The 24153-nt window shown below is 54.3% G+C and overlaps 1 protein-coding gene across 1 annotated transcript in view; it reads right to left on the reverse strand.

The window, feature by feature from the left end:
* ZFHX3 (zinc finger homeobox 3) overlaps positions 1–24153 on the reverse strand; it is a 125807-nt gene that overhangs the window by 64536 nt on the left and 37118 nt on the right. The window contains exons 2-3 of the mRNA XM_066194348.1: positions 18135–20878; positions 15707–16203 (exon numbers count right to left, since the gene is read on the reverse strand). Of these exons, the coding sequence (XP_066050445.1) occupies positions 15707–16203; positions 18135–20832 (3195 nt within the window). The 5' untranslated portion in view covers positions 20833–20878. The remainder of the gene's footprint in view (positions 1–15706; positions 16204–18134; positions 20879–24153) is intronic.

Consider the following 24153-nt stretch of genomic DNA (forward strand, 5'->3'; position numbering starts at 1 on the left):
CGCGCTGCCAAGGTAAGTTCTTTAAGTGTCTGTGAAACACAAACAGAACACAGAGCACCATGGAAATGCCCATGAGAAAATAAATAATTCTTCATTCAGTGAGAGCTTTGGATTGTATTAGACAAAGCCTGGGGCAATGTAATGAAAGAGGAAGATAAAAAGAAATGGAATAATTACTCACAGAATGAGGCAAGGATCCTGCTGGAAAAATATGTATGGAACTACTTATAATTAAGAACCAAAATAATGTCTGCACACAAAGGGCTGAATTAAGGCAACCTGCTACTTCCTACGTTCTAGAAGGTTGAGTCCATGAACCCAATGGGCATTAATGTGTCCTAAGAACTGTGTACAGAAATTCATGCAATTTCTCCTTGCCCCACATTCCCAAGCAACTACTCTGTAAGGAAAGGCACCAAGCTCTTGGGGAGGAGAAGCCTTCCAAACACAGCCTCCTCCAAATTTAACTGGAGACCTCTCCAGTCCTTGGGCATGTAATGGCTCTCAGCCCACCTGGTTTCCAGCAGGAAATGACCTACAGCAATCCACAGCAGCACAACTGTCTGTCTCAAGGATTCTGTACACAGCCTCCAAGCAGTTTGCAGCCTGTGAACAGTGGGGTTTGCTGCTCTCTATTTCCTGTGTATATCTAAAATCTAATTCCACTGTAGTATAGTTCTGCAGAGGGATCTACAAGAGAATAGAATGGCTCTGCGCATTAGCTGCAGCTATTCCCTCCAAGACAGACCACAGCAATGGAAAACACGGGGAGTGCAGGAGCACACTGACGCAAACAGCAAACCCGAGATGATAAATGTCTCTGCTCTTTGGTGCTCTCTTTGTTCATGTGTATCTGCATCCGCTGGCATTTGCCTCCACAGGTACAGAAACCCCTGGGAAAAACCAGCCCCACTATTTACCGTTTTCAGCCATTCTGGCTCTGCAGTCCCAGTGGGCAGTCTGCAGAGACACGCACGGGGTAATGACAAACACTATGGAGGCAGCACTGATCAGCATTAGGAGAGTGTACTGACCACTGCAATTCAAAAATAAAACCGAAGCAACAGAACCTTTTTTTTGGGAGCAGCATCCACTCACAGCGAAAGGTGTGAGGAGATAACAGGTTTCTAAACCCTGTTGATGAAATTGCAGGTGTAACTCCAGTTACTACAACTGCCCCAAAATTCTCACTTCTGTGACCACATGGGATTAATTTATCTGCAAAAATACCTGCTTGGGGTGGGGTTAACCATATGCTACCAGGAGGTCAGTCTGCAGGTTTCATGTTTGGAAAATCCCCCTGCCCTGCCCAGAGTCAGACACTTTGATAGGCCTAGTTGGGCACTGCAGTGCATGCACTGGAAAATCCAGGTAAGTCAGAGCCAAGGAGGTATGAAAATGATAAAAGCAAAGTTCCTGCTTTGTGGGACCATGAAAAACACTTACAGGCAGCCAGAGGTGTCTGTAACACAGATCCCGTGACATGTAAACATCTGCAGGACACCGAAGCCTTTAAACCTCTCCCACCTATGGTCACAGCATGCCTGAGAACCTGCTCTGAGTCCCTTCTCTGAGACTTCCAGCATCTGGTCCCTTTCCAGCACTGCTGCTGGTGGTCAAAAGCCAAAGCCAGGCACTGTCCCTCTTCGGTGCCTCCTCCCACGGGCAGATCCGGGCTCAGCAGTAGGCACCTTGCTCTTCTGCTGACCCTGCCTAAAGACCCTCCTTCTTCTGGCACACATGTGAAGACTACGACGACTCTCTGGGCGAGTCTGCAAAGAACATAAAGGGAGGTTGACCCAAACGCTGCATTAGGAATTTCTCTGCAGCACAGACGGGGCAGGATGGGGACAGGGATGTGAGGAGACCCAGCAGGAGCCAGACAAGGGGACAGGCACGGCTCCTGCTGCCGGCCGCAGAAACTGACCAGCGGTGGGCAGAGGAGAAGCCCCACGCCGAGGCGGGCGGCTCTCACCCCACGGAGGGCAGGGAAGCAGCCACACACCCAGGGAGCCAGGGAATGCAGCGGGACCCCTGGGGGTTCCTGGGGCTGTGTGGGCCCTCAGTGGGGGCCCCAGGGCTGCGTGAGCCCTCAGCATGGGCAGCCCCGCAAGCTGTGGGTGCTCAGAGGCAGCTGTGCCTGCAGTGCCGTGGCTGTGGGTGCTGTGGCTGTGGGTACCATGGGTGCCATGGCTGTAGGTGCCGTGGCTGTGGGTGCTGTGGCTGTGGGTGCCATGGGTGTGGGTGCCGTGGGTGCAGTGCCATGGGTGCTGCGGCTGTGGGTGCCGATGCCGTGGCTGTGGGTGCCGTGGGTGCCGTGGCTGTGGGTGCCGTGGGTGCAGTGCCATGGGTGCTGTGGCTGTGGGTGCCATGGCTGTGGGTGCCGTGGGTGCCGTGGCTGTGGGTGCCGTGGGTGCAGTGCCATGGGTGCCGTGGCTGTGGGTGCTGTGGCTGTGGGTGCCATGGCTGTGGGTGCCGTGGGTGCTGTGGCTGTGGGTGTCGTGGGTGCAGTGCCATGGGTGCTGTGGCTGCCAATGCCGTGGCTGTGGGTGCCGTGGGTGCTGTGCCTGTGGGCGCCGTGGGTGCTGTGGCTGTGGGTGCCGCGCCTGTGGGTGCCGTGGGTGCTGTGGCTGTGGGTGCTGTGGGTGCTGTGGCTGTGGGTGCCGTGGGTGCAGTGCCATGGGTGCCGTGGCTGTGGGTGCTGTGGGTGCTGTGGCTGTGGGTGCCGTGGCTGTGGGTGCCGTGGGTGCAGTGCCATGGGTGCTGTGGCTGTGGGTGCTGTGGGTGCCGTGGCTGTGGGTGCCGTGGGTGCCGTGGCTGTGGGTGCCGTGGGTGCCGTGGCTGTGGGTGCCGTGGGTGCCGTGGCTGTGGGTGCCGTGGGTGCAGTGCCATGGGTGCAGTGCCATGGGTGCAGTGCCATGGGTGCTGTGGGTGCAGTGCCATGGGTGCTGTGGCTGTGGGTGCCATGGGTGCAGTGCCATGGGTGCTGTGGCTGTGGGTGCTGTGGCTGTGGGTGCCGTGGCTGTGGGTGCCATGGGTGCAGTGCCATGGGTGCTGTGGCTGTGGGTGCCGTGGCTGTGGGTGCCGTGGCTGTGGGTGCCATGGGTGCAGTGCCATGGGTGCTGTGGCTGTGGGTGCCGTGGCTGTGGGTGCCATGGGTGCAGTGCCATGGGTGCTGTGGCTGTGGGTGCCGTGGGTGCAGTGCCATGGGTGCCGTGGCTGTGGGTGCCGTGGGTGCTGTGGCTGTGGGTGCTGTGGCTGTGGGTGCCGTGGGTGCAGTGCCATGGGTGCCGTGGCTGTGGGTGCCGTGGGTGCCGTGGCTGTGGGTGCCGTGGGTGCTGTGGCTGTGGGTGCCGTGGGTGCAGTGCCATGGGTGCAGTGCCATGGGTGCAGTGCCATGGGTGCTGTGGGTGCAGTGCCATGGGTGCTGTGGCTGTGGGTGCCATGGGTGCAGTGCCATGGGTGCTGTGGCTGTGGGTGCCGTGGCTGTGGGTGCCATGGGTGCAGTGCCATGGGTGCTGTGGCTGTGGGTGCCGTGGGTGCAGTGCCATGGGTGCTGTGGCTGTGGGTGCCGTGGCTGTGGGTGCCGTGGCTGTGGGTGCCATGGGTGCAGTGCCATGGGTGCTGTGGCTGTGGGTGCCATGGGTGCAGTGCCATGGGTGCTGTGGCTGTGGGTGCCGTGGGTGCAGTGCCATGGGTGCCGTGGCTGTGGGTGCCGTGGGTGCCGTGGCTGTGGGTGCCGTGGCTGTGGGTGCCGTGGCTGTGGGTGCCGTGGGTGCAGTGCCATGGGTGCCGTGGCTGTGGGTGCCGTGGGTGCTGTGGCTGTGGATGCCGTGGGTGCAGTGCCATGGGTGCCGTGGCTGTGGGTGCCGTGGGTGCCGTGGCTGTGGGTGCCATGGGTGCAGTGCCATGGGTGCTGTGGCTGCAGTGCCGTGCCTGTGGGCACCGTGGCTGCAGTGCCGTGCCAGGCACCAGAGCTGCCGCCAGACGAGCGCTGTTCTCCCTCCCCACCAAAACCCCCGAGGCCTCCCGCGTGTGCGCTAACCACAGCCCTTTGAGAGGCTCGTGTATTTACAAACGAAGGCATGTTGAAATCAAAGGGGATACCATATGACATAATTCACATTAAAATGTCAACAGGCTGACAATTTATAGAGTCAATCCACCGGAGGTGGGGAGAACTAAGACGTGGTAATTGTTTAATTCCCGCTTAAACCAACAGCAGCTTCACCTTCAAAGCAGCACCGCGCGCACGGCCTCTGGCTGCTGTCAGCCCTGGTGCCAGCCTGGCCCTCGGCCAGCACAGAGGCTGTGGCCTCAACCATTCACTGGCACCAAGCACGGCCTGGGGACACGGGATGCCACTCGGAGGAGCGCAGCTCCAGCCCACCCCACGGCAAATATTCACCGTCAGCACAAGGACAACCAGTTTTTCAGGAAGGCAGAGTCCCTCTGGTCAGGGCACCGGTGTCCATTTCCACACCTGGGCGCAGCACACCTCCTCTGGAGGGGACACAGCAGGGAAGCGCTCCGAGGGCACGGGGAAGGAAGTGACTCCCCCAGAGCCTGCACTGCATGGCCCTGGCCCCACAGGGACCTGAAAACATCACAGCACTGGAACAATGAAAGCATGGAGCGTCCCAGCCAGAAACCCCCTCGGGGCACACTCGAACTTTTTACCCCAGGTAGATGGCAGCATCTTTGCCCACATCAAATATGTTGTGCCGTTTGGTGATACTCCACACCGGCGCCTCAGCCCACTGACACCCCCTGCCCATGGACAGGCCGCTGGACCCGTGTCTTGTAGCTTGCAATAAAGCATAAGGTAGGCAGGAGAGGGAAACGTGCACCACTGGGAGAAATTTTACCTGGATAAACCGCAGCCAATAAATTTTCTATAAATGCCAGCTAATGCTGTCCCTTGGAGAGCACTGGGCAGGGACTGCCGGGCTCCAGAGCCCTCGGCACAGCCTCACTGTCTGTACATAAACAGTAACACCTCATTCTCTCTTCTACCTCATTAACTGAAACGCATTAAAACAAGTGTGCACTGGGAGCAGCAAATGAGACTGTTAAACCAAGCTGATATAATCCTCATCAGCTGTGGGAAATGAGCACACATCCATTACACTGAATCAAGCCGCCAACTGCGACTCACCGAGGATGCTGAGACCCCAGGAAGATGCTCTTCCCCCGCAGCTGTACCAGGGAGCTCAACCACTGCCTCCAGCGCACCCTCACGGGGCGTTTCCAGAGTGCTGGGGCTGCATTTCCATCCCAGCAGCTCCCCCACAGCACACAGCTGGGGGCCGTGGTCCCACACTGCAGCCAAGTGCTGTGAAAGTCCACTCCGTCCAGAAGGAATCTGCTCAGTGAGACGCAGGGAACCATCTGACCCCTCCAGTACGCAAGCAGAACAAAAGGCCGAGGCAGCAGAGCAGACACACGGAACACGGGACATTTCCCAAGCCCAGGCTTCCATGGGGACATGGCCGTGCGGCGTGCCAGCACCTGAGCACAGCAGGGCTGGCCTCGGGTGACGGACACGCGCCCGGAGGCGCCAGCCTGCAGAACGCACAAAGCGGGGAAGACGCCACAACCTCCCCTGATAAAGGCCCCAGCGGTGACACCACCGCGGCACCACGGCTGTCCCCAGTCCCCCAGCTGGCAGCCAGATGCGGAACAGGGGGGAGTCTCAGCTGAGGCTGACAGCTGTCACACGGTGACACCGGCTTTCGGCACACAGGACCAGCTCCTCACAAGGATACGGAACTGCTCCCTTCTTCGGCAGGGCCATCACGTCATGGCTGCGCCTTCACGAGCAAAGATTTGCTTCAAGTGTTGAAGAAATGTTCATTTTGCCTCCTCGCTGAGGAGGCGGAGCAGGGAGCCCTCCCGATGCCGGAGGAACCAGACAGACCACATTCACCTCAGACAGCCAGCCAGCCAGCCAGCCAGCACGGTGTGCCCTTGGGTCTGAACCGCTGACCTCAGCAGAGCGGCTCAGGTTTCCAAACCCTCTTTTCCTCACGCCAAGCAGAGCTGATGCGGCAGCATGGGGTCCCCTCCGCCTCACCCGCAGCCCCTGTGCCTCAGCCCTGTACTCGCAGCAAGAACGCAAACAACCCCTCCAACCCTCACAGCTGCTCCTCCACTTTTTATCTCAACAGAGCCATTCCTGGCGTTTCCCCCGTGCGCAGTGTGTGCACAGGGCAGCCCAGAGCAGGCTGCCCGGCACTCGCCCGTCCCTGCGGAACAGGACACCCGGGGGTCTCCCTGGCAGCTCCCAGCAGCCTGCGCTGGCATTCCGAACGGGGTCCATGAAGTCTGTTTAACCAGCATGATGTGTGCAACAGAATCACAAAGAAACAGGCATTTAAAGTGACATCTGTTGGATTAATTAGCTGTGTAATTAGCCTCCCCTCTGTGGAGACAGGCTTTGTTACTGCTGCCTGAAACTTCCCCAGGTGATTTTCTTTGTATCCATCCTTCCCTGAGCACTCGCAGGAGCAGAGTGGGTGAGATGGGGCTGCGCTGTCTGAATGAGGCGCAGGAGACAGCCCAGAGGCCACGGAGCAGCTGAGGGGCAGTAACCGGCTCAGAGAACCCCAAATGCCACATCGCTGTGGCGGAACCCAAACACGAATGTCCATCAGCCTGAGCACGTTCTGCTCACAGACGAAAGGCAGGGATACAAGTCAGGCACTTATATCCTCCCAATGAAAGCAGAACATCTCTGCCTCCTGCAACCAGCTCCCCACCTCCCCGGCCTGTGAGCCCAGAGCTGACACGGGGGTCACAGCAGGCTCAAACAGCTGGGGGACACAGCAGCCACTGCACTTCCACCCGGGCCACGGCCAGCTCAGCAGAACAGAAAAATCCCAAGGTAATCTCCAGGACAAAGAGGAAAGCCGGGATCCCGGGAACAGCTGCCCTGGCTCGATGGCCAGATGCTGGTACCTCCCTGCCTTGAAGCAGAACAGAGGGATGCCGTGGGGGACAGCGTGCTGGGCTCTGCCCCGCAGCCCAGGGCCGTAGGTGCACAGCCTTGCCTCCCTGCCAAAGCCACCTGCAGCCAAGGACCTCCCGGCAGCTGCAGCCAGGCTTACCAGAGCCCGTCCAACCGTACCCCAAGGCTCAACTTCCAGAGAACCTGTTGCACAAGTGCAACTTATTGCCTAATTTGACTTGCAGAACTTATTGCCCACGTCACAGTGCAGGAGCAGGATTTTTACAACTGGCAAGAAGGGGAAAAAGCCCATTATGGTATTAAGTTATGTATCATGCATACATTATTTATTGTAATTTAATGAATTCCCTATGAGATAGCAAACACAGAACCTCCCATGCTGCTTCCATAGCAATTCTGGGGACTTTGTTACAACAGCCTTTAGGAACAGTTCAGTTAAAGCTGGAGAAGGACGACACAGCGTCCTGCAGCCCAGTGCACTGGCACAGACAAACAGAAACCAGCAGTCCATGCCAGGTCACATTGAACAGCCCGGGGAAAGCACCTTGTGGGCCCCTTCCTGGCCTTCTAACCAGCCCCCACCAGAGATGGATGCTAATGAATGCCCATCCATTATTTAATGAGGTCGTCGCCAGCAAGCCTACAGCCGCAGAACTGGTGCTTGGCCAGGGCTGGTACCCAAAGCACTGAAAACCTGACCCTGCCCAACTAGGAAAGGAGCTAAGAGCATTCTGAGGTCTTCGAGGCATATTCCTGTGTTGAGGAATCCATCTGGTCCAGGCAGCTGGACTCAAAACACAGACTGAAATGCCAACTGAGCTCTGGGTTCCAGCCCAGGACAAGAGGCCGTGAGCTGCCAACCTTGGGGATAACAAAGGGCATGAATGCAGGTGACACCAGCCAGGTGAATGGGCACTGGGAGACACAGCAGGAACAGGGAATTGCCAACCTCTTGGACAGCAAAGGAGATGGGAGACCAGTAACACCAGCAAGGTGGATGGACAGGAAGACAGGGGCAGGAGCCAAAGACCTGGAGACTTGTGCCTGGGTAGACTATGAGGATATAAAAGCCCAGGTGCTCTTTTACTGGGGGTTTTTCCTCAGAGGCACCAGCTCAAACTGTTTCTCTACTGCTACACTAGGAACAAATGGCTGAGACCGTGCCATGGGAAACGTGGTCTGCCTGGGTGAGTGGGGGGTGTAGGGAGTCCTGCAGGACCCATCCGGCCCCCGGGGCCACCACCGGAGGGGCTTCGGCCCCAGCGTGGAGCGTGGGATCCTCAGGGGGAACACTCAAACACAGCTCTTCAGCACAGGCTTTGAGCCCTGCACCGCAGCGCCACTTGCCTGCTTCAGCCTCACACCAAGCTGCCTCTCAGCTCCTCTGCCTCCTTGCTCCAGCACTCCTAAACCCTGACTTGTTCCAGTCCTACCAGCTCGCCTTCAACTGTGTGTGTTGGGTATCTGCAGGATGTGGGAAGCGACCCTGACAAACATGCTGCGATAAGACCCTGCCAACCATACTGGGCTAAGACCCCAGGACCAGCTGGATGAGGCCACAACAAACAGGCCCATTTCCTGTCCTGGACAAGCATCTTCTGGGTTCTCCTGACTGGAGCTTCCCACAGCAGAGCTAAAGCTGCAGGCAGGAGGGTAAGTGGATGTCTACCCCTCTGCTCACAGCAGCTGATCACCCAGAAGACAATGCCAGCCTTTTGGATCTGGACCAGCATCTCTCCCTCCAGGCTCTCCTCTGCAGAGCAGCGACCGCCCACACCTGCCTGGGAGGGACAGTGGGGCAGTGACAGCTCATAGCACCAAGGCAAGCTCTGCCAGAGCCAGGCACCCTGCACCAAAGCTGCGGCCAGAACCCCTCTGGCCTGTCCCTGAACATCCCAACAACAAGCATCACCTGACACGGGAAAGTTCCTGCTTGGAAATTTAAATACTCATCCACATGGTCCAAAACTACCAGGACAAAAGAATGAACCATGAACACAGACAGAACTGGCATCACGCACAGGAAAGGGTCAGATGCACACCGACACTCCACCAACACGGTGACACCTTGTTTTCAGAAGAGGTTGAGAACAGCTTTGCAAGACCCTCCCCGCCCTGTGCTGAGCCTCTCTCCCAGCTGACCCACAGCTCTGGGTGAACAGGGAGAGCCCAGACCCACTGCAGCTGCTCTGCCCATGGGCTGCTCCACAAGCCAGGAAAAACTCAGCTTATATAGATTAAGATAAAGCTCGACAAGGTGTTTTTCTGTTCGATTTTTTTTTGTCTTGAGTTTGGTTTGTTTAGTTGGGTTTTGTAGCCCATTCTCACAAATATTTTGAATTCTAAACCCCATCTGACCAAGGGGTTTTAGCTCCACGTTCTGGGGAGCTCCTGCTTCCTGCTGTGTGACCAGGGCTCCTGTTCCAGCTGCACTCTCACTCCTTTGTTATTTACGTTGCTTTTACAGGCTGGTTTCTTTACTAAGCTGCTGGCTGCACATGGCTCAGCACTTACTGGAAAACTTGAAAGAAAAACCTAAGTGACAGAGGCCCATAAATAAAACATAGAGCAAGCAATGCTGTGTGCTCTCAGCAGTTCTGATTCCAACCCTTTCAAAAAGCAGTGCAGAGAAAGGAAAAGTTCTGTGATCCTGCACTAACAGGCTTTGGTATTCAATACCTAAAGGAAGGTAAAGACGTCTTTTAATGCCAGGAGAAATCCGTCACTCAGAGGAATGTGTAACCTCATGAGGGAGGTGTCTTAAAGGGTTAAACTGGTATGGAGAACTTTTTATATTAAAATACTTGTCAACCCCAACAGGACCAAAGGTACTGGATCATAAGGGTCCGTCCTTCTCACACTGGCAGTTCATAAACTCCTTTCCCTATGAGTTTATCCAAGACTAGAGGATGCAGATTTGAATTAAAGGTTTTGGAGACCACCTTTAAAAACAACTTTGTAGGGAGACTTAAATGAGTATTTATTTCCCTTGTGAAGCTGCCACTGGAATTTGTCTTAAACCTTGTAGGAAATCAGCTCAAAGTCCCTCATATGCTGTAATTTAAATGGGCTTCAGGCACAATTTGTGTTGCTCAAGAGTGTAATTCAGAGCTCTGATGCTGCATCTGTATTCCAAGAGATAAACTTGCAAAAATAAAGCCAAAACACACTGAAGGCAGACGGCGAGTAAATCAAAGGTTAAATAGAGCTCTAAATCTCCTAATGAGCATGACAGACTTTCTGTGAGCAACTTTACCCCAAGAACCTTAAAAGGCAGAGATGGGAGGAAGTTTGTGATAAAAATCAAACCCCAGACACGTCTCCTTTTGCCCACGACATCATCTGGGTATTTCAGAACTGAATCAGCCCAGCTCCTGGCAGCCCCAAACGGAGCTCTCCCTGGGCTGGAGCTGGGCTGGTCCCCAGAGCTTTCCTACACTGAAGTCCTGCAGGGAACATCTCCTGTCAGCCAAGTGATGGGATGAGAAGACTCTCAGCTTGACCTTACTGCAGAATTATGGCAAGACAAACCCACACCAATCCAAATGCAGCAGTATTTTATTAAACCAGTAATTTCCTTAGCACTGAAATTTATGAAATTCACAAATTCTCCTCCACCCTGAACTCCTGTGTCAAGCCAACTCCAAAGTCAAAGGTCTCTACCCAAATCATTCCAGCCATCTGCCAGTCCTGCAACTTTCTCTGGTATCTTCTAGGGGGTTTTTTAAGCCTTCCTAAAACAATCTAAATTGAACGCAGTATTGAACCCTCAGACCAAGTGAGGATTTACACAGTCCACGTATTATCCCCTTGCCCTTCTGCATCCCACTGATCACTGAGGCAATGCCTTCAAAAAGACTGGCAAATATCCCACATCCTGCTCGCAGGAAGAACAACTTTAGCCCCCCTTTTTTGTGTTTTCTTCTTTTTCTTTTTAAACATGTGGGGAAGCAGGAAGCCTAGCCCCCATCCCTCCTCTAGGGTTGTCTGCCCCCCATCCCTCTAACACTGTGACACCAAATTCCATCAATCATTTCCTGTGAAATACTTCATGTTGTAAAGTACTTCTGCAACTGTCCCAGCTTTTCAGCTAAGTGGTCCACTCTTTTTACCTTATAGCCGATTTTTAAATTTGCCCTTTAACTCCATTTTTGGATCACTTACAAACACAGAAACCCCTATATCTTTCCAATCCTGTTTCTCCATCCTAGAAAGTTAGTTTTTATTTTACCTTCTGTTTCACATCCTTCACCTCCCTACCCCTGCCCAGACCTGGGCCCAGCACTACTCTGAAACATGTTATCCTTCCAGTTTGTTCGTGGAGAATCTTATCAAAGACGCTGGGAATCCCCTGTCCCCGCAGCCCAGCCCTGCCTGTAGCCTGGCTGGCTCCTTCCAACAACTGAGTGCTGCAAGAACCTCACTTCCAAAAGTCTGCTTTTCCCCTTCCTAATCCACATGCCTCCTCGGACTTTTCTATTACGGTTTCTTTCAATTTGCTGACTCAATGCTTTGCAGTTTCTGGCGCACATTACTGCCAGGAGCCTCTGCCCCCTCCTGTGGGGCTCCTCCAGAACTCTTCAGAGCAGAGTCCTGCCAAGTCAGTGACTTCTTCCTCCATGGCTCCTCCACGTGAGACCACCCTTCAGGATTCATCCTCCATGCAGAGGTACCTTTCAATTCTGCTCTTAAACACAGGAGAAGAATTCTCTCCTCCTTCCCCTCCCTGTAACACTGGCCTTCTCTTTCCCCACCTCCACATGCAATACTTTCCTATTTGATCACATCGGACTTTCCGTGGACTTTGGCCAGGTTTCCCCTGCTCTGTTTTCTCAGGGGTTGTTACATTTAACACAAACACCCAAGGTGCTTTTGGTAACTCCTCTGTGACCTACACACATCACACCCTTCACTGTATCCAACGGTAGCTCACCCATTTTTACATAATTTTAACTCCAAAGTCAGCTACTATTAGAGAAGGTACTCTTTTCGCCTGGCTCTGTTACGGAAGGACACTGAATTTGAATACATCACCATCGTTCTGTAACTACATCACATACAATATTCCACGCACCCTCAGGGATTAAAGCTTTTTGGGGATTTTCCAGCAGGTTTCTTTGAGAATCCCGTGACCAGCAAAGGAGACACAAGCTCCTGTGGGAGAGGCACGATGGGCCAGCGCTGCTCCAGGGTGGAACTGAGCCCTTCTGCTGGGTGAGCAGCTGCACATCCTCCTTCCCTTCCCACAGGTCAGCTTTGCTTCTGCCCCAGCCAGCGCAGACCCACAGTTCCATCACCACGAGCACCATGAGCGCTGATGTTAAAGAGTCATTCTCCTGCACACTCTGCATCTCCAGCTAACAAAGAGCCTCTATGCACGGCACCATGTAACCCAAACCCTCTCCTTCTGACTCCCTGTTCCCTGAAAAAGTGAACTCAGCACTTGGAAACACTGAAAAGGAAGACACTGAATGAACTCATTGAAGGCACTTGCTGGCAGTCTGGCCAGCAGTGTGTTTCTTCAGTAGTTCTTTGTTTAAACTTCTTCTGAGCTGCACATTCTGAACTAGAGATTGTCAGGAAGTTGTAGGAAATGTCCAAACCTGGCTCCTTCTCAAGCAGATTAATTCCTTCTGCAAACTCCACCTGTGCAGTAGACTGGGAACTCGTGCCCAATCTCCTCCAGATGTGTGGAGCTGCTGCTCTGCCTGGTGCCAGGCTCTGTGGCCACGAGGAGACAAGCCAGGGCTGCTGCTCCAGGGAGCTGCACTTGTCTCTGCCCCTGCTCACGACCACCCTGTCACCCAGCCCATGTCCCAGCTACGGGAGGAAGGGTCTTCAAACCCACCATCTACCTCCAGCCACAACATCCACCTCAAAAATGTAATGTTCTTCAGGGAGTTCTTCAGGACATGAACCTCCTCAGTCACCCAAGGTGGCCAGCAGTCACCGGAGAGGCACAGGCACCACGTTCCCCCACCAAGTGCCAGATAAACAACAGGATTTCCACTTTAGTCAGAGAATTTTAGGGGGACAGCAAGGATTTGGGAGTACACAACAATAAGGGAAAGGTTGGCTACCAGAGCCTTCCAGCTTTTCGCCATTCCTCTCCCCTTACCCCTGACAGGGACGAGGCCGATAGAAGCTATTGCGATGAGCAGGATGAAGATGGCAGCAGAAGACCAGACCTTCCCCCCTGGCACTGGGAGTGTTGCAGGAGAAGACTAAAAGGTTCACCCGACTGCAGACTGCCAGTGTCTCCACATCACATTTTCTGGCAGCAAGTAACACTGACAGAAGTGGCACTTGGACAATGCAAGCAGCCAATAACATGTGATTTAGGAAAAAAATGGCAAAAGCAGCAGAATAAGGAGGATTGTGTGTGATAAGCCCAGTGTGTGCTCTCACCCAGCAGCATCTGGAGAGGATTTTCTCCAGCAGGCAGGGAAGAACTCGATTACATCCAGTTAACTGTGCTCTAAACTGATTATGCATGTGCCAGGCTAATGGATTACATTAGCAAGAGGAAAAATAACATCCAATCAATCTCAATTTACTGCAGACCACACCAAGGCCTGAGAGAAGAGAAACCATTCTGTGAACTCCCCCCAGTGCCGCTGCATCCCTCCAGTTCTCAGCAGAGCCGTGGCGCGGCAGCTGCCCGAGGACCGGAGCGCCCTGCTCACGCCTCCTCCACTACATCCGTCCCTGATTCCAGCCGTGCCACAGCAACACAGCGTGAGTGCAGCCCTCCACCAGCCTCTGCTCCCAGCTTCATCCAACCGTACTTGAAGGCCAATACATGGAGCATTCCAAAGGAATCCATTACTCTGAAACACGTTATCCTTCAGCTGGCGTTTCACTGCTGTTGTGTCAGAGGCACCACAGGGCTGCAGCAGCACTGAGACTGCCCAGGCCTCTCACAAACCTGAAAACCGACAATTCCTCTTTGCCCGCCCAAGGAAAACATCCTAGGAATCTTTATTACAAGAACCTATGCCTGTCCCTTGATGCTGGCGGGATTTTTTTCCCCCCTTTTCTTTCCCCTCAGCGAGAGAATTCCAGTGCCCTCAATTGTTTTTCCCCACTGGAACCCACTGTAGAGGAAGGGCCTGGACAAAGAAAACTTTAAACCTTTGCAATGTATACTTAAAAGAACAAGATTATATGTAAAAAGCTGTAATACAGCTTTCAAACAACTCTCTTGTGCCCCAAACTGACCTCCACAGAGGAGATTCAGTTCCATCAGCTGGGTTCTTGAAGTCTCATGGGGACTGTCCCGCCCCCAGTTTCCAAGCTGAGTAACTCCCTCAGGTCTCCTGCACACCAGAGAGCAGAGGTGTATGTGCAGACCTGATCATTTCAGGAGCCAGATTCTGCTGCGTGAGGCTGGATCCCACCTCAGGATGGAACAAGCGCTGCCACAGCCATCCTGGCCTCAACAATGAGCCCAGAGAACCACAACGCTGCTCTGGGCAGCTCCCCAACAGCTCCAGGTAGGTCCAGCAACCACAGCTCATGGTAAACCTTACATGATGCTCCTGGTTATCGCCTTCCTCCCTGAATTTGCTGGAACTGTTAATTCCCAGGAAAAATCTGCCTATACTGTGATGTGGGTGGGTACTACTGAGCTCAATGTCAGGTTCTTAAATTCCTGTTACATAAAGAAAAGTTTTCAAAAAAATAATTGACAGGTGCAAGGTACACTCTGTGTGTATATAAAGAAACCTCAGCATATTTGGGGGAAAGCAGGAAGAAAAGGATGACGACAGAAAGAATAAAAAAAAAAACCTGTGAGGAATGAGCAGACAATGAGCGGGAGAACACGTGTGAATGGAGGGGATGCGGCTGCTGAGATTTATGGCAATTCGTACCTGATTGTTCATACTAAAGCTATTATGGGATGATTAGAGAAAAAGGTGAAGCTTTAAGTCCAGTGAAAATCAATAGAAACGTCTGGAGCAATTCTGCTGCACGAGTGAAAGGACTATTTACTGTATCCGGAGCTCCTCTTGGGTTACAGCCCACAGGGTTTGGGCCAGCAAGGGGAGGGGGCTGGGGACGAGACGAATGAGACAGGAAAGAGAAGATGGTTATAATGGTTATAAAGACAACACAGAACGAGGGGGGGTGGGAGGAGAAGTAAAGACAACAAGATGGGAGTGACAGCCCAAACACCGCTGCGGATGAGAACACGCAGTGCCTCCAAGGCGCAGGGCCACGCTCACGGCTCCTCTTCCAGCCTCCCCCTTGCCCAGCACCCAGCAGTGCTTTGCTTACAGATCCCAGCGCGGACCTACACAGAGCACAGCTGCACTGCAGCGATGGCTCTTCCACCCGCCCAGCGCCAGGACCAGCACACGGACCGCACTGAAAGCCCCAAGTGACACAAAGTGACAGGCTCGTATGGGAAAGGGCCAGCAAACCACAGACAAATGTCACCCTGCACAACTTTTCCAACAGTGATTGCTCAATTTCTGTGCAGAGTATCACAGCCGCAGTGCCGCAAGACACACAAGCCCCCTCTCAGGCGCTGTGGCACGAACATCTACTGGTCTGAAGCCTGGACAGCCACAGTCACTAACAGAACACAGGCTGAAGAACTGCAGCATGCAGTGAGATTGAGTGCCAACGGAGAGCTCTCGGCAGCTTATCTCCAAAGGGTCACAATCCACTGCGGTTCAACATAGATTTTCCCTGGAAAATGAAAGGAGGTGAAGCAAAGCCAACCCTTACCTTATAGAGCTTCAGGCTGGCCTCGTGCCGCGAGTTCACGGTGTGAAGACGTAGCTTCTCCAGACTGTTGGTGTAGTAGTCACAGGCGTTGCATTTCAGATGGACTGGGTTCCCAATGGCCACACACTTGAGCCTCCATTCGTTGGCTTTGCCCCCCTCCTTGATATGTGCCACCAGCTGGTATTTCTGCACGTGCTTGTCTGTCTTACAGTGGAGCTGGAAGTTGGCCTTGAGCTGCGTGTTGTAGCGGCACAGCTTGCACTGGTACGAGTCCCCCATCACCGCCTTCCACTCGTCCTCGGGGAGGCTTCGCTCCACGTTCATGTGAAGGCCCAGCATGTCCAAATTATCTGTGGTGAACTTGTTGCACACAGCACACTGGAAGAGCTTCAGCGACGGGTCATTTGTTTGTGTGAAACTTTCACCCAGGTTCATGAGCTCCTCAGACACCAGCTGTCCACCGCCCAGCCGCATGTCCAGCGGGATCTCGCCACCCACTGCACAAAGAAAAAAGGGGAAGAAGAGGTCAGAAAGGCCGAATTCCTGCCAGAAGATAAACACAGAGCAGAACGTAAGCTGCTCCCAAGTGCCACCTGTGTACCCACAAACACACAGTGAGGCCACACGCTGCTGGTGTCTCCCTTTGCCCACTCCTCTGTGCTGCTGGTCTGCACCAGAGCTGAAGAAAAAAGTTATTGCAGCCAGCATAGGAGGCTGGGAATGGACTGCTATCACCCTTGCTACCTTCTTGCAGAAGGATCATCCAGCCCTCTGCCCATCAAAGGTGGCAAGAAAATCCCACAGACTCTGACAGATGAAGAATTCCATAGCACCACACTGAAAGATTCTGTGGCTATTTCAAGAGCAGCATTAACGCTTCATTCTGTTTTTTCTTGCCTCCCTGGAGAAGCAAATGCTACCTCATGCAATAGCAAAGCACAGTCCCTACCACATAAAACAAAGGTCAACAGTCACGAGCCCAGGTGATGGCTGCATCACAGGGAGGTCACCACACTGCTATCACAAGTTGGCAACAGTGCAGAACTTGGCATGAACAGAAACAACCTGAGAAGTGCCACTCCTGCACTGTTATATCTCATCTCTTGTCCAAGAGCTCAAAATGGTGAAGAATCTTCTAAAAACAGTTTTGACAAGGTAAAGACAGCAACTAATAAAGAGGGTGCGAGAGCATGTCAGGGAGAGCCAGGAGGACCCTGTGTTTGCCAACTCTTCAAACCAGATCTCAACTCAGCTCACTCACAGCTACTGAGCACAACAGACTCCTGCTCACACCAGAGCACCTGAGAGATGCTGATGGAGAAAATCTGAACAGGCACAGAGATAAACCAGGAGCCCTGTGCCACTCCTTTTCCGTTTTCAAGACATTCATGCTCCTCCTACAGCTTTTTGGTATTTTACCTTGATTTGACGTCACAGCTCAGCTTATCAATTCTACGAAAGGAACCAGGTCAACAATTCCTCAATTAATCAAAAAGAGATGTTATTTCCTTAAGTTTTCATTTCCTATGTTGCAACTTTTTTGCTGAGAAGCAAATGCTCTTTAAGGCACTCTCACCTGAACTCACCATGCAGGAAAAACCCAAAAACAGACTCTTCTGAATTATTAATGTTCTGCTCAGTTTTGGACCAAAGTGTAAGAAAGATCTGCTTCACTTCTCGGCGTGTATATCCGAGTCAAAAGGGCCAACCTGGTGTCAAGTGCTCATTAACACAGGCAGGGCCTCCCTCTGCAGCCCTCAGCGTGAGATTTGCAACCGTCAAGTGCACAGTTCACAAACTGCTCTCCAGGCAGCTCTTGGACATCCAAGGCCCTGCCATTTTCTTTAGGGGCTTCAGTTAAAACACTCTCAACTTACTACAACTGCCCCACGCTTCCGGATGGGGAGGGGCTCTGAGCTTCCAAAGCCTCCAATCCCATCTGTCGCTGGCAGCAGAGGAACACCACCCCTTCCACCCCTCTCAAACCTGCTTACCTTGTCTTCTCAAGGCAACCCAGCGTGGAACAAACCAACCCCGAACAAATACACCTGCCTTTGGGAGTGCCGGCAGGTGACTGCACCCCCTCTCAAAGCTATCCACCAAACTATTCCCACTCCTCACCAAACCCAGGAGGAGTTCTCAGGAAACACTGTAGTTAGGATGCTTTCCACAATCAGGAGAACATTCAGCGCCATGGCATCCGTAACTCGTGTCTGCTGTTCCATTAACTCCCTATGAAAACTCTTGGAAAATGTACTAGAAAAGCCACAAGATGAAGAAAAACCGCTCTGGGTGAAGACAGATGAAAAATCTGCACTGTGCAGCCTCCATCCTCGACCACCACACAAAGGCAGCTCATGGGGCCACAGTGCCAGACCCCTTTGCTGGCTCTCTCACATGAACACGGTGGAAACCCCTTCAGCCTCACCTAGAGATGGAGCCATCGTTGCCATGGGGTTGGTGGGATCGAGCTGGAAGCCCCCCATCATGAACTGTGCATCTGAGGAAGTGCTGTCCATCTTCAGGTTGGGAAGGTTCATGTTCTGCGCCAGGTAATACTGGTAGAGCTCGGCCTCGGCGGGGGACGGCAGGCTGCCGAGGCCTAGGTGCCGGTTATGTTGGATTTGGGACATGTTTTGCTGAAGCAGCATCATGTTGTGCATGTGCTTCTCACTGGTCATGTGAATCCGAAGGTTCCTAGCTACGTTGGTCTCATAGTCGCACACCTCGCACCGCCACGTGGGTTTGGTTTTTGGTTTGGTGGGGGAGGGAGCCCCACAGGTGCTGCCGATGTTGGCGGCGGCGGCTGCCGCGGCTGCAGCTGCCGCCGCCGCCGCCCCCGCGGTGTGGCTGAAGACTTGCTCTCCCCCTCCGTTCTGCAGGTTCTGCATGTTGTTGAGATGCTTGTCGGACTGCATATGAATACTGAGGTTGCCTTTGGTAGTTGTGGAGTAGTTACAGACCTCGCAGCGGAAGGGCTTGTAACCACAGGTGTAGCTCTCGCCCCGCGCCAGCCGCGGGTGCGGCTGCCCGCTCTTGCAGTAGACGCAGGAGCCACCCGGCTCAGGATGTTTCTCCTTCATGTGCGCCTCAAGCGTCTGCTGGTACTTGTAGTGCCAATTGCACTTGGGACACTTGAGTGTCTTACATGAGTTGCGAGAATGCATCATAGTCATGTGGCCACCCAGCGACCGCGAGGAGCCCAGGACCGTGTCGCACTTTGGGCACTCCACGCCGCTCCCCGAGGGGCACTCCCCACCCCCAAGTTCACAGAGGGGGCCAGCATGCTGGTGATGGGAGATGTAGCTCCCGTCCTCGCCCTCTGCACTCTCATTTGGTTCTGGTGCTGTGGCATTGTCTTTATTGGCACTTTCATCGATGAAGTCCAGCCTCCTGCTGCCCTCGGCCACACTGGCTCCGCCGCCCTCATTGTTAAAGCTTAAGTGATTCCTCCTGTTTGCACCATCAAAGACAAAGGAAGAAGCAGAATTAGAACTAGTAGAAGCCGTGCCCCGTGACAGGGTCTGGAGCACGTTAGGCATTAAGGGAGAGTTAGAAATGCTTTGGTTTGAGAGAGCAAGGTCCTTTTTGCTGCTGCCACTGCCTGCCACAGCCCCAGCATCCTCCTGGGGCCGGTCCTCCAGTTCATCCTCCAACTCGTTTGGAAATAGTCCTTTGCAACCCTCATCATCCTCATCTTCTTCCTCTTCCTCCTCTTCCTCTTCCTCCTCCTCCTCTTCCACATCCTCCTCCTCCTCCTCTTCCACCTCCTCGGCCGGCTCCACCTTTTCCGAGAGGCTGTCCTGGTCGTCCCCCTCTTGTTTCTCCCCCCCTGCCACCCCAGGGTCCTTCCCCTCCGAGGATTTGGTGGGACTGGAAGCCAGCGGGCCTAGGGGGACTGAGGTAATGGGAGTCTTCAGAGCTGAGCTGGTCAGCCCACCCAGGTTGAGGAGCGCACTGGGGGCCAGGACACCCGCTGCCGGCGGCGGCTCAGCTCCGCTGGCCGCCCCGGCCTGGAGGGCCTGCTCACCTTCCATGCAAATGCCACTGAATTTACCATAAAAACTGTGTCCAGGGCCTATGAGGTTAGCTGTGGAAACGAGAGGGTGCTGAAAGGTTTTGTTTTTTGGTTCCAGAAAGCTGACAAGGGGTTCCTTGTCTTTGCCTATCCCTTGGATGATAGCGGAGATGTTCTTATTGCTAAGAATTTTCCGCTCCTCCTCACTCAGAGTCATTCGGTGGTCGTGCACGGCATGGGTCACGAACGAGCGGACATACCCAAAGGAGAGCTTGCACAAGAAACACATCAGGATGGGCTTCCTCTTCCCATAGAGCACAAAGCCATCGAATTTGGACAGGTCCACATTGTTGGGAACATCTTTGGATACGCAGGAGCTTTTGGCAGAACCGTCGCTGTTCAGGTAATCCTTGTTGCTTTTGTGTCGCACATCGAAGACGCGGAAGCTGTGCAGGACGGGGCTGATGCCCGCCAGGGCTGAGGTATTCGGGAAGGCCTGGTCTGAGCCCTCAAACCACTTCCCGAAGGATGAGGCTATGTGGAAAGTGTTGATGATCTGTGGGTAGACGGGAGCGGCAGCAGAGGGCTCTCCCTGCTTGGGCAGAGAGTTCGGGAGCAGCGAGGGGAGAGTCCCGCTGCCGCCGGCACCCCCGCTCTGCACCAGCTGGCTGAGGCTCTCCACGATGTAGGCTGAGCCGTCGGGCTGGTAGACGATCTCGCCGGCCAGGTTCTCCACGTCGCTCTCCTCCTCGCCGTCCTCGCTGCTGTCGCTCCCGCTCTCCCCCCGCAGCGGCGGGGGCGGGCGGGCGCCGGCACAGCGGTGCTCCATGTAGCTCTGCAGGCCGGCAAAGGAGGCCGCGCACTGCCCGCAGCTCACCTCCTTGCCCGCGGGCTCGGGGCCGGGGCCCGCCGCGCTGCTCTCGGGGACGCGCTCGGGGAAGGGCACCCTCAGGCTGTCCAGGGGGCTGCAGCTCTCCGCCGCGGGCTGCTCCATGCTGCCGGCCGGGTCAGGGAGGTGGGCGCTGTTGAGATCAGTCCATTGCTGGTGCTGAGGAATGCCGCACCCATTGTCCTTCCCAGGGATGACGGGCGAGTCACAGCCTTCCATGGCAGGGCCGGCACGGAGCGCTCATTGCACCCGGTACAGCTCCGACCTGCGGGTGGGAGAGAAGGAGAGAGGCCGGTGAGTCGGGCTGCTCCCGCAAAGACCCCACCACCACAAGGGTCCCCGCTTCCCAGGACCAAAGTGGCGCGCCAAGACGGGCCGCAGGGACAGGCAGCCCAGCCTCGGGGAAGGTACTGCTGGGAATGAGCAACGGGAACATGTTGGCAGCAGCAACACGAGAGGCAAACTGAAGGGGCCTGGAAGGTGGCAAACACCTCCTTAACATCTTGCCTAAAGGGAGCCAGCAGGAAGACTGTAGGACCTGCACTGCCAGCCCCAAGGCCTGGAGTCTTCAGAAAACAAAACATCATGGGAAAGCTTGTGACAGAAACAAGATAGGACAACAAAACAGTTCTGTGGCTTTACAACTTGGTGAAACTTGTATTCTCTGGCTCCCCCTAAGGCAGACGCTGTTTTTCTGGGTGCTGCCCTTCTGCTAATGGCTTGGGAAGGCCTGACCCAGCGCTACCACACGGGCACCTCAATGGGACACCAAGACCCAGAGCAACTCACAGCGACTTTGGAGTAACGGTGTTCAGTATGCACAGGAGATGTAACTGCTCTGCTCTGGACAGAGTTTAAACAGAGAGATGTCAGGAGAGGAACCAAACAGGAAATTCCAGATGTGAGAAGGGTGCATCCTGGGGACTGGAAAGCAGTCAGCCCACCATGCTCCAGGAACCTCCCAGAGCTCCTGCAAGGCACAGCCTCTGCGCACCGATTGCTTCCTCTCACCCCACAAACAGTGGGTGCAGGTCCTGGAAGGGGAACACAGCCTTCCCGCTACCAACACTCCACCAAATTAGCTGGAGGACTGGAGGATTCCCACCAACTGCCAGGCAGTCACTCTGGACATCCAGGGTCCCCTGCCACTGTGACCCTTTCGGCTGCATCTGCTCAACGACTCAAATACTGCAATCCTAACGGAGCCCTCTTCAGCTCATACAGAAAGTGTAAAGAGAACTGGAAACCTGCCAGAGAAGGCATGACCAGTTGCAAATCCAGTGATGTGCCACAGCAGCACTGCATGAACTACCTGAATTAGTTCAAGCAAAAGAAAACTGAGTGACAATCAGCATTTTTTTCTGGTTTCACTATCTCCCAGTTTATTTTCCTTTACTACACAAAGCCATCCACAGACTTCCACTGTTTTCTCTAATGTGTTTCTATTTTCTCTTTACATTTGACTCCTGGCAAAGCTCAAAGAAAAAGAATTTACAACTACCACTGAAGGCAAGGTCATACTCTCAAAGCCCATGTGCAAGGATGCCTGCAGAAGGACACGCAGGTACAACAGGGAGACACCACCCAATGTGATCACACACAACACTACTCCACAGCACCTCCAGCCTCAGCTTCCCTGGATTCTATGCCATTCGCCTGTGCAGTTGCACTGGGAATGAACAGGGATTTGCTCTGCAGTAACAGTAATCTGGTGCACTGAGTAGAACAAGAAGGAAAAGCAGAATCCTGCTGCCACAAGGCTCTGGGTCCTTGGTCAGCCAGTTTTGTTCCCCTAGCCTAAAATACGCTCCAGCCATGTAACGGCTCCTACTGCACCAGCTCCCTCCCTGGATCACTGATCCCGTATGCTTCTGTGTTGAGGCTGCACGTTCACCTTCCCACAACACACCTACTCTCTCCCTTTTCACTGCTACTTCCGCACTGGCAACTGCAATCCAAATTAAACCAAAACAGATTTACTTGGGGGAAATGAGGAAAAAGAAACTCCATAAGCCTCGTACTTTTGCCAAGCGAAGTTTAAGGAATATCTGTACGGACTTCAAAGCACAACATGGCATGACAACACCCTACCGATGCTTTCAGACATGGAGCACTGTGCCGGCCAGCACAGCCAGCTCCTGGGACACACAGCCAGGTGAGACACAGCCAGGGTCACAGCACTCCTGCCATCGAGGGCTCCTGACTGGCAGGAGAGGCCTGACTGACAGCCAGGCCGGAAGGGTTAGCAGGGCTGGAGGGGCGGGAGGGTTAACAGCCTGATTGGAAAATCAATGTAATAAATGCTTGGTAAGTTACAGGAACATGCGGGAAGAGGAGGCCACGATTGATAAAGGACTGCAGCTTTGATGCTGCACTGGGGACTTGTTTATTGACAGGAAAGCCAATCTCTCTCCCGGCCTGGCCCGGCCAGGCAGACCCGCACACTCCAATTAATTGGTGGGCTTTTCTGCCTTGGCTTGCGTTAACAGCTCTCTCCCACTCACTCCAAGTTAACCAGCTCAAGATGTGCTATGCCAAAGGAATCTTCTCTCCTCTCCCTTTCCTCAACACAGACGAGCCTTTACAGGGCAAGGGAAAAATCCAGAGCCAAAATGGCCAGCCCAGGTCCCGGACACCGGCTGAGCCCCCGCACAAGCCCAAGCTCCTCTGATGGTTCAGTCACCATCAGAGCTGTTCCTAAAGGGAGCACGAGGCATGAAAATATTTGTTTCTATTCACACAGAAGCTGCAGGAATCACCTCTTTAAACTGAAAACAGCAAGTTCCTTGCTAAAGCAAACCAGGTTCTAGGCGGGAGCACAGTGCCGTTACTAGCCCACTACTGGGCCCTGTGTCTTCCACCACCCTGGACTGCCCCTAGGCCACCTGTGTGAGGACAGACACAGTGTGCGAGAGCCCAGACGGACAGACCGCGGTGTGCTCCACACCTCCCATTCGCTCCCCCTGCCGCCCTCTCTGCTGTTTATCAGCCAGTCAATAAGAAAAGGTAGTTCTTACTTAAGGAGGCAGAAGTCAACTCGTCAGGTCGATCAGCACTCTGTCTGTAAACATGGTTTCCCGTAAAATCAATGAACTCCAGTTACAGAGAGAACAGCCAGAGTGCCAGAGACTCTGCGCTCTCACACTGCCCCGGTGGCAAAGAAGGGCTCTCCTGGTCCCTTCTGCAGCCTCACACCCCCTGCCTCTGGCCACGGCCCGTCCCAGCACCTGCCCCTTCCTCACAGCGCCCGTGCATCCTACAGCCCCTTGGAGCCGACGTGGCACCAGGGCGGCCCAGAACGGAGCTATGCCTGGACGGCAGAGGCAGTGACAGCACAACGCTGCGTGCCCCACACTTCTGCCACGCTCCTACCGACGCGGCCTGGCAGCCGGCAGCCACGCCGCGCAGAACACGCGCGGAGTCAATCCCTGCGTCCCTGCCACCTCCTTCCAGCGCTCAGCCCCATCCTCAAAGGGACGGACGTTCCATCTTCCAGCAACGCCTCCGCCAAGGGGCGGCTGCTCCTAAAGCAGCACCCTG

This window comes from Chamaea fasciata, unplaced genomic scaffold (assembly GCF_029207755.1).
Source record: "Chamaea fasciata isolate MVZ Bird 193981 ecotype frontalis unplaced genomic scaffold, bChaFas1.0.hap1 SCAF_12, whole genome shotgun sequence".
In the NCBI taxonomy this organism is placed as follows: domain Eukaryota; kingdom Metazoa; phylum Chordata; class Aves; order Passeriformes; family Sylviidae; genus Chamaea; species Chamaea fasciata.